The sequence below is a fragment of the Mirounga leonina genome, unplaced genomic scaffold, assembly GCF_011800145.1.
Source record: "Mirounga leonina isolate KUSES-001 unplaced genomic scaffold, KU_Mleo_1.0 Mir_202, whole genome shotgun sequence".
Lineage (NCBI taxonomy): Eukaryota > Metazoa > Chordata > Mammalia > Carnivora > Phocidae > Mirounga > Mirounga leonina.
The window spans coordinates 1642-11689 of NW_023270510.1; the positions used below are offsets into that span (position 1 = coordinate 1642).

At 48.0% G+C, this 10048-nt stretch overlaps 1 protein-coding gene across 1 annotated transcript; it reads left to right on the forward strand.

Annotated features, from left to right (window-relative positions):
• Positions 1-8266: 8266 nt before the first annotated feature.
• Positions 8267-10042, forward strand: LOC118025875 (polyadenylate-binding protein 4-like). The gene is given in 2 exon segments (XM_035028607.1): positions 8267-8697; positions 8700-10042. Coding segments are annotated over 2 exon segments (1686 nt in total). The 5' UTR covers positions 8267-8280; the 3' UTR covers positions 9969-10042.
• The last annotated feature ends 6 nt before the right edge of the window (positions 10043-10048 follow it).

Sequence of the window (10048 nt, forward strand, 5' to 3'; positions counted from 1 at the left end):
TCTGACACATGCTATAGCAGGGATGCACTTTGAGGACATAATGCCAAGTGAAATAAGCCAGATACAAAAGGACAAATACTATGGGATTCAAATTATACAAGAAACCTAGAGTAGTCAAATTCATAGAGACAGAAAGTAAAATGGTGGTTGCCAGGGCCTGCGGAAGGGGAAATGAGGAGCTAGAGTTTAATGGGGAATGGACTTTCAGTTTGGGAAGATAAGAAAGTTCTGGAGATGGATGGTGGTGATGGCTGCACAACAGTGTGAATGTACTGAGTTGCACACTGAAAACTCATTAGAAGACTAATTTTATGTTATGTATATTTTACCACTGTGTGTGTCTGTGTTTGTGTGTGTGTACAAAGCATATTTTTCTTTCATACTGATGTTTTAGGGAATTACACAGGATGCATTACGGTCTCATACAACTAAGTATCAGAAGTCATCTTCCACTTCTCTCTCCAACAAAGGAAGCAGAATGCAACTCCTTCCTTCCTTGCACAAAACCCAAAATAGCACAACCAGTTGAGCAAACAAGGATATAGGATGGAGTGTTTAGGAGAGTGAAAGAAAGCTCAAGCCTCATGCATGCCTTCCCGTTGGCCGCCGGCAGTGGTCATTATCGCTCTTCACTAGAAGAATCCAGCCCTCTGGATTCTGCTTACATGAGTGATTGCACTCTTCTGCTTCCTCTTGAAGTTGCATGTGGTCACGTGACTTACAAAGCCATGTGTCACTTTCAGGTGGAAGCTTTAAGAACCAATGTTCCTTTTCCTGCTTAAGCGATTGTGGAAGCACAGAGCTGGAACTCTCACAGCCAGGATGTCCCAATGAAAACAGTGTGCACAGAGACCCCAGCTAAACTGCAGTGGGCATGTAGTGGGAGCAGTAATAGACCTTGGTTGTTTCAGTGTCTGAGATCTTGTGGTTATGTGTCACTGCAGCCTTGCCTGGCCTATCCTGACTGATATATTACTAAGGTTGTTCTACTACCCAACATTTGGCAGAATGTTTTAAAGGGAAGCAAAACCTTTAGTAGAAGATGATTGTTAAAGAAATGTTAGGCTTCTAGGGGTGCCTGGGTGGCTCAGTTAGTTAAGCATCCAACTCTTGATTTTGGCTCAGGTTATGATCTCAAGGTAGTGAGATTGAGTCCTGGGTCAGGCTCCGCATTGGGCGTGGAGTCTGCTTTAGATTCTCTTTCTTCCTCTCCCTCTGCCCCTTCCACCTCTAAAAAAAAGGAAAGAAAAAGAAATATTAGGCTTCTAGCATGTGAGGTACAAAGTCTGAAAACTCTCCATAATTATTTATAAGAGCCATGAAGGAAGAAACAACCAATTCTATGCTGAAGAGTCTCAGGCAAGAACATCGTGTGAACAGAAGAGGACCACCAGAACAGTGCCTGTGGACGAGAGGAGTGAGACAAGACTGGAATAAATGGTAGTTTCTCAATCATGCTATTTGCAGTTAACCTGGGAATCCCTGCTCCCAAAATTAGACCAAACCACAAAGAGAGACATCTGAATCATAAAAACCTTTTTTTGCTCTGCCTCTTTTTCCACATATGACCAAGTCATACCCCTGATGCTTCCAAAGTCAGTCCACACATAAGGTTGGCACCCTTCTTATACTTCACATTATACCTAAAGTCCTTTTATGACCACCCCAAATGCTTAGGAATATTCCTGTAGGCCACCAGTGAGGCTGAGCGTGTCTACATATGCCTGATGGTGATGATAATGAATTTTACTGATCTTAGACCGAATAGCAGGTGGTTAAGTGTTGTCTCATATCCAGCATACGGAGGACCTAGTAGATATTACTGAATGAATTCCACAAAGTATTTCAATCAAGGATTTCAGGTGAGATGTAGAATGGAATTGTCTTTTCCTGCATAGGCTCACTAATGCAGCCTGTGACATTGGTAGTTCCAGCTAGAAAGTAGTAAATGGTATGATACTTATATCCCTTAATGAAGTGAAGTAGGACACCCGAAATATTAGGTTGAATTATATGAGATTGCCAATGTGCATCATTTCCAACCTATATAAATGACAACTTTTACCATCCAACCTAATGCTTGATTGAAATGATTCACCCAGTGGATCTGGAAACCACACTTGGTGGCTTCTGCTCTACCAGTTGCTGCCACAGCCAATACTCAGGAGAGGCCTCTAGGGACTGCCTGAGACGTGAATGGATGAACCCATGGCCCCAGCTCCGCATCTGGGGGCATCCTGGGGATTTGTCTGGGGCTTTCCATGCCTCCTGCAGCCACTGACCAGACTGCTGCCCATGAAAAGTAGCTCCTCCCCTCAGGAAGAATGGAAACCCTGGAACTTGTGCAAAGCTCGAGGAAGTCTGTAATAAACAAGAAACACACTGGTTAGCCACAAAATGTTGGAAATGGGTGGAAAAGCATTTGGCTGTGCTCACAGCCAACATTACAGAGTACTGGCAAGCTGCTGCACCAATGCTAATAATCATCCTCCAGCAACCTTGTGAAGTGGACCCCACCATCACCATCATCCCATTTTACAGATAAAGAAACTGAGGCACCAAGAGATGAAATAGGAGTAAAGCGAAGAGCAAGGATGAGAGCAGAGGCAGCCTAGCTCTAAGACACAAGCTCCTCACTTCTGGGCTTCAAAGAAAATCATTTCTAATACCTGAGGGTAGTGGGCTATGTAGCTTTCCGAAGGAAAAATAAAATACAATCTAAATCAGAGAAACATTTTCAGTTCCTAAAAATACCGTATGCCATCTAGTTTACCTCCTCTGAAAGAAGAACAGGTAATTGATTCCCACTGTAGCTGGAACATATTTACTGGTTTTAATGCACCTCTTTGACAGTCTCCTAATGCATTAAATTCAAACATCTGTAAAAAAGCCCCTCTGACCATTTTATAATCCAGCTTTCTCACCATGATTAACAGTGGTTTCCCCTCCTCCCGATTTTCCTTGCACATGGATTTAATACCCGGGTTTGACCGTCATGATTATGTCTCATTTTCCAGGCAATCTGTCATGTGCATTGTTTATCGTCCCATCATCGGAGAAAAGCCAGTAGGTCCTTCTAGCAATTAATCTCTTGCAAGAGGGCAATTGGTTTATGATCTGGAATGAAATTATTGAGCTCAACTTACGATCAGTCAAATGATGACAAAGTAGTTTCCCTGCTGCATTTTACAAGGGAATTGTCTGCTTTGTCCAGCCTCATCTCCCTCCACATCTCCAGGTAAAATTGACTTCAGTCTCAGTCGTATATCCTGACTCCCAAACCACAGCCTCCTGCCCTCCTCCCGACTCCCATCCGCCTCCCCCGTCCAGCCCTGCCTCGATCCTAGTGCAGCCCTGAGTCATATATTTGAATTCCTATGGCGATCAGTAGTTTACATTCTTGCAACATGTCTAGTGTTCTCTGGAACACCAAACTGAAGTCTTGTACTCATTTACTTTTTTCTGAGTTCCTAGGATGAAACCTGCACTCACATCGCAACCGTTCTGAGGCAAAGATGGGGTCTGGTCTACCTGTCTGTTGCAGAGCGCCTAGCACACTACCTTACCTTAGATGTGGGCCACAAGATTGCTCATGACTATGTGCTCCCTATCTGTCTCAGGACAACTGTCCTCACAATGGAGTGATAACACAGCCCCATCTGTTCCATCAGCAAATCATCCCGCCCCGAATCCTACTTCTCACCTCCTCTATTACCATCTAGCCAGCCAACATAAGCCCATCACATTGGGTTTTTATCTGTGTTGCCCACTGCTGTATCCTCAGCACCTACAATAGGTCCCTAGGATTTGACGTAATCCTGCAAGGAAATCAAAGTTTGAACATTCAAAACATATTTTAAGTTCAATCAAGGAGCACCTTTCCTAAAGGAAATATGTCTCCTTGAAAAACAAACTGAGGGTTCTAGAGGGGAGGGGGGCGGGAGGATGGGTTAGCCTGGTGATGGGTATTAAGGAGGGCACACACTGCATGGAGCATGGGTGTTATATGCAAACAGTGAATCATGGAACACTACATCAAAAACTAATGATATAATGTATGGTGATTAACATAACATAATAAAAAAATAAAATAAAATAAATAAAAATAAATAAATATGTCTCCTTAATGACACAATCTTAGAAAAGGAGGTTCTTCCAGACCTGTCCATTTTATATTTTCTCATAGATATTTTTTGCTTTATTTTCCACAGAGTGCAACTGAACCACCCAAAAGAGACAATTATAACAATCAAAAAAAGTAGAGGAGGAAGGAAGTGAACATATAAGACAGGAAAGGAATCTGAATTTGCCCTCACACTATGGAAGGAAATGATGGTGCTCTATTCTTGACCCATCCAGAAAACCAGCTTCAAAAGTACACACAAATGGTTTTCTGCCTCCTGGTTCAGAAGCACCTTTGTGTGTTTACTCACTGAACTGGTATGGTGTTTTTCTTTCCATGATTTGGAAACCAAACCAATAAAGCAACTTTATCCTCTCCATTTACTGATGTTGCCTTTTCGCCACCATTTACAATGAAGATTAATTCTGCAATTTCATAGTAGATGGGCAGCAGCGATCCTTCGACTGGGACGCCAGCCCTTTTCCCCTGCTGTGTAGAAAGAACACCCAGCAACCTGCCTGTGAGCCCAGACCTCGTCTCTCCGTTGCTTCTTCTCTCTAGATTTTACTCGCCCACATCCCCTCTAACTCCAGGGCAAAATCTGGCACCACTTCATCCATCTCCTCTTTCAAGGGCATTGCCAGAGACCCTTGGAGTCAGCACCTGAACCGTGGTTGCCTCATCACTATCCCCTTCTGGATTACTTTAACAGCCTCCCAACAGGTCCTCCTGCCCCCTTGTTCTGAGTACCAGTGAGCAAGTAACCCTGTTCCCCACAAAATAGACAGCAGGGTCCTTTTAAAACCCAAGTCATAACTGTTCCTCCTCTGTCCCCAATTCTCCACAGCTCCCCATTTCTTTCAGAGGAAAAGCCACCACCCACCCACTCCTACTCCACAACCAGTCCCCCTGGTCTTGCTGCCCCATGGGTGTGCCAGCCACACATCCACCTCAAGGCCATTGTACTTGCTATCCCTTTGTCTAGAACATTCTTTTTTTTTTTTTTTTAGAGCAATCTTGCAGATATCTGTCTGACTCTCTCCTACATTTCCTTTAGGTCTTCATTCAAATTACACCTTTTTCCAGTGAGGCCTTCCCTGGTTATCATACTTAAAATTGCAGTATCTCCCCTGACCCCAACATTTCTACCTAATTTATTACTTATTCTACTTAGGGAGTGAGCAGCCTTTGACCCTCTCCCCACTGGCTTGTAAGGTAGATGAGTGCAGAGCTGTTTTTCTATTTTGTTCACTATTATTTCCCAGTGTCTGACTCATGGTAGACACTCAATATTTATTAAATGAATGAATTACATGAATGAATGCATGTTGACTTCCTATATGAGTAACAACTATAATAGCTCCTGAAGAGCTTTTCCAGCACCATAGGAGAGGGCATGTTCTCAGTTCTCTTGGGTATATACCTGGGAGTGGAATTGTTGGATCATACAATAATTCCATGTTTAACCTTTTGAAGAACTTCTAGGCTGTTTTCTAAAGCAGCTGTACCATTTTACATTCCCACTAGCGACCTGTGAGAATCCAAATTTACCCACAGCCTTGCCAATATTTGTTGCCATCTGTCTTTTTTATTATAATCATCCTAGTGGGTATGAGGTCATATCTCATTGTGGTTTTGATTTGCATTTACCTATGGACAGACATCTGCTGGGCAGACATCAAAGGGACATAGAAACATAATTGGAACAGCCTTGAGGATCCTGGGCTCACCTCCCACAGACCCTCAGCCAGAGGGAAGCATGAGGTGAAGCTGACTGTGGAGGGGTCCAAATATAACCCCTGGTTCTCTTCCCTGCCATCCTGAAAAAAGTGCCTGTGAGAGATAAAGAGGATCCACCTGGGGTGGCAGGCCCACATCCTTTTGGCAGTCTGGTGGGTCAAATATACAGGTTTATTTAAGAGTCTTCCAGGAAACAGCTCCTATTTGAACGATGGGAGTGGTGAAAGTTTAATTGGAGACACCATCTTATAAATATTCAGAAAATCTCTCAGTCTATAAAAGTCCAGCTTTCCAGTTGTATTTGGCCTGGCCAATCTTGTCATCATTTCGAGGTCATATCCAACGAGTATTGAGCAGCCTATCCTAGGCCTCACAATTAAGACCACAAGAGACTGACATTAAAACTGCTGGGGTTAATATCCCCATTGTGCCCCAGTGCTGGAGGGCATCCCAGCCTCCCTTGCCCCTGCAGTTGCTTAACTACCGAAAAGGAACCCTAGGATTACCTATAGCCTCTGTTGATTAAAGAAAACTTGGTATTTTCCTTCCTGTTTGATAAGCAACTTATGACCTTCTGCTCCATTAGTGCTAGACCCTCGGGAAGGACCCTCCAGCCAAGATGATAAACTGACTCTCCCAAAGTGGACCTTTCCAACAGACTTAGAAGGAGATCCCCCTGAATGAGTAGATGTCTCAGTAATAGTCAGTGGCAGAGCCCTCCCAACCCTGCCTCAGCCTCCCCACTGTCCCCTGCAAAAGGACAGGAACTGAGAAAGGAGAGTGAACTGTAGGATTGGGAACAAGCATTATGGTCTTATTTGACACTTGCTCTGAAGGTCAGTACAAACTGCTAAGGTTCTGGGAGCCAGACTAACATGACAATGCTCCTGGGTCCTTGGGAGTCTGCCCGCGCCTTCATTTTCCTAATCACTACACCTCACTGTATGTTTGTTGCACTGTGGCTAGGCTGGTATCTTCTCTCCATAGTGAGCTTGGGAGCTCTTCAGGTTTTCCCTATCAATCAGACCTCTTGTCGTTCTCTGTTTTTTCCCTCAGAGTGCCCACCAGACCCAGTGCCAGCTTCCCAGTGGGTGTCCAGCAGACTCTTGATGACTTAAACCTACCAGCGCCATCCACCTCCCCCTGCACACCCCAACTCCTTCAAAGTCTGTGACGTGTTGTAGAAACGTGGGGGAAAATATGTAGAGTTAGGAGCAGCATCTTTCCAAATGAAGCATACGAAATAAACGGAAAGTGAAGGCAGTGGCTTATTCCATTTTGGATGGACGGTAACCTGATTTGCACCAAGCTCTGGCCCTCAGCTGATTGCCACGTGACTGTTTTCCAGACACCTCTAAGCATCCCTTTGCTTAGACGACAACACATGAGAAATCCTCACCTTCTTGCTTTGAAGACATGGATCTGAAATTCCCCGAAGCCACATTCTTGACTTAATCGCAAAAGACAACTCAGTTTGAGGCTGGTACAGGTTTTTAGCCTCCCCATTTGGGACCTAGCTCCTTGCCCCACACTATTTTTAAACATTTTATTTAAAAAAAAAAAAGAGTTCTCTCCGCCCCGGGTCGCCGCAGCCCCCGTCGCTTTCGGGCCCTAGCAGCCTGAAGGAAGAACAGGAAAAGATAAAAAAAATCCGACAATGCTTTAAAATCTAAAAAAAAAAAAACCGAGAGAGAGAGAGAGAGAGAGAGAGAAAAGCGCATCCTCCTCGGACGCCCGGGGAAGTCCCTTCTGCTCGCTCCCGGCCGGCCCGCGCCCGCCGCCGCACCTTGGCGACCGTCGGTCCGGTAGCGAGCCTCCCGTGCGCGCCCGCCGCCCTCGCCCCCCGCGCGTGGGCCCGGGCGCACCACGCGTCCGCGCTGCCCTTCGCCGGCCCGGCGTGGGGGGAGGCTGCGCGCCCGGCCCCGGGGCCTGCCGAGCGGGCGCCGACCGAGACCGGGGCCCCTCTTGCCCTGGCTGCTGTCGTCTGAAACCGCCGGGAGCCCGAGGCCTCTCTTTAGAGAGAAACCCGGGTCCGGAGGCCGCCCGAGAGGGCACCATTCGGTGGCCTCTTGGAGAATTTTTATACGTGGGAGGGGAGTCCCTGTTTCAATACGTTTTGTTTTTCCTCCTTTGAAATTTGGACCTTCAGACCAGGACAGCTGCAAAGTACAGACTCCCAGAGAGGGCCGTCTTGGTTCTGAGAGCCTTCCGTCTGCGGTTTTGCAGTCTGGAACGAGCTGTCCCTGAACTCCTCCTCCCGGTCCTCCGTGTCTCCGAGCCTGCTCCGGCGTCTCTGAGCTTCACTCTGCCACCTGTGAGCCGCGGCGCGGGCCACGGCTCCAGAAGAGCCCCTTTTGTCCTGTGTGGCCCCTATAAGAAGTTCTCCTGGCGGGGCTCGGGGGGCGGGGGCCGGGGAGATGAACGCTGCGGCCAGCAGCTACCCCATGGCCTCCCTCTACGTGGGGGACCTGCCCTCGGACGTCACCGAGGCCATGCTGAATGGAAGGTTCCGTCCTGCGGGGCCTGTGCTGTCCGTCCGGGTCTGCCGCGATAGGACCACCCGCCGCTCCCTGGGCTATGCCCACGTCAACTTCCAGCAGCCGGCTGACCCTGAGCGGGCCTGGGGTACCATGAACTTTGATGCGATTAAGGGAAAGCCAATCCGTATCGTGTGGCCTCAGAGGGATCCCTCTTTGAGAAAATCTGGTGTGGGAAACGTCTTCATCAAGAATCTGGACGAATCTATAGATAACAAGGCACTTTATGATACCTTTTCTGCTTTTGGAAACATTCTGTCTTGCAAGGTGGTGCGTGATGAGAACGGCTCTGAGGGTTTTATGCCTTTGTCCACTTCGAGACGCAAGAGGCTGCTGACAAGGCCATCGAGACGATGAACGGCATGCTCCTCAATGGCCGCAAAGTGTTCGTGGGCAGATTCAAGTCTCGAAAAGAGCGGGAAGCTGAGCTTGGAGCCAAAGCCAAGGAGTTCACCAATGTTTATATCGAAAACTTTGGGGAAGAGGTGGATGATGAGAGTCTGAAAGAGCTATTTAGCCAGTTTGGTAAGACCCTAAGTGTCAAGGTGATGAGAGATCCCAGTGGGAAATCCAAAGGCTTTGGCTTTGTGAGTTACGAAAAACACGAGGATGCCAATAAGGCTGTGGAAGAGATGAATGGAAAAGAAATCAGTGGGAAAGTGATTTTGGTAGGCCGTGCCCAGAAGAAAGTGGAACGGCAGGCTGAGTTAAAGCGGAAATTTGAACACCTAAAACAAGAGAGAATCAGTCGGTATCCGGGGGTGAATCTCTACATTAAGAACTTGGATGACACCATTGATGGTGAGAAGTTAAGGAAAGAGTTTTCTCCTTTTGGGTCAATCACCAGTGCTAAGGTAATGTTGGCGGATGGGAGAAGCAAAGGGTCTGGCTTTGTCTGCTTCTCATCTCCTGAAGAGGCGACCAAAGCAGTCACCGAGCTGAACGGACGCATCGTGGGCCCCAAGCCCCTACATGTCGCCCTGGCCCAGAGGAGGGAAGAGCGAAAGGCTCACCTGACCAACCAGTACATGCAGCGGGTGGCTGGAAGGCGAGCACTCCCTGCCAATGCCATCTTAAATCAGTGCCGGCCTGCAGCCGGTGGTTACTTCGTGCCAGCAGTCCCCCAGGCCCAGGGAAGACCTCCATATTACACACCCAGCCAGTTAGCACAGATGAGGCCTAACCCCCGCTGGCAGCAGGGTGGGAGACCTCAAGGCTTCCAAGGAATGCCAAGTGCTATACGCCAGTCTGGGCCTCGTCCCGCTCTTCGCCATCTGGCTCCAACTGGTGATGCTCCGGCCTCTCGCGGCCTCCCTAGGACTGCTCAGAGAGTCGGGTCTGAGTGCCCGGGCCGCTTGGCTATGGACTTTGGGGGGGCTGGTGCCGCCCAGCAAGGGCTGACTGACAGCTGCCAGTCTGGAGGTGTTCCCCCAGCCGTGCAGACCTTAGCACCTCGTGCTGCTCTCGCACCTCACCAATATGCCTCCAGTGTCGCAGCCCTCACCCTGCCATCCAGCCCCTGCAGGCCCCGCAGCCTGCAGTCCATGTGCAGGGGCAGGAGCCCCTGACCGCCTCCATGCTGGCCGCAGCGCCCCCCCAGGAGCAGAAGCAGATGCTGGGAGAACGTTTGTTCCCGCTCATCCAAACC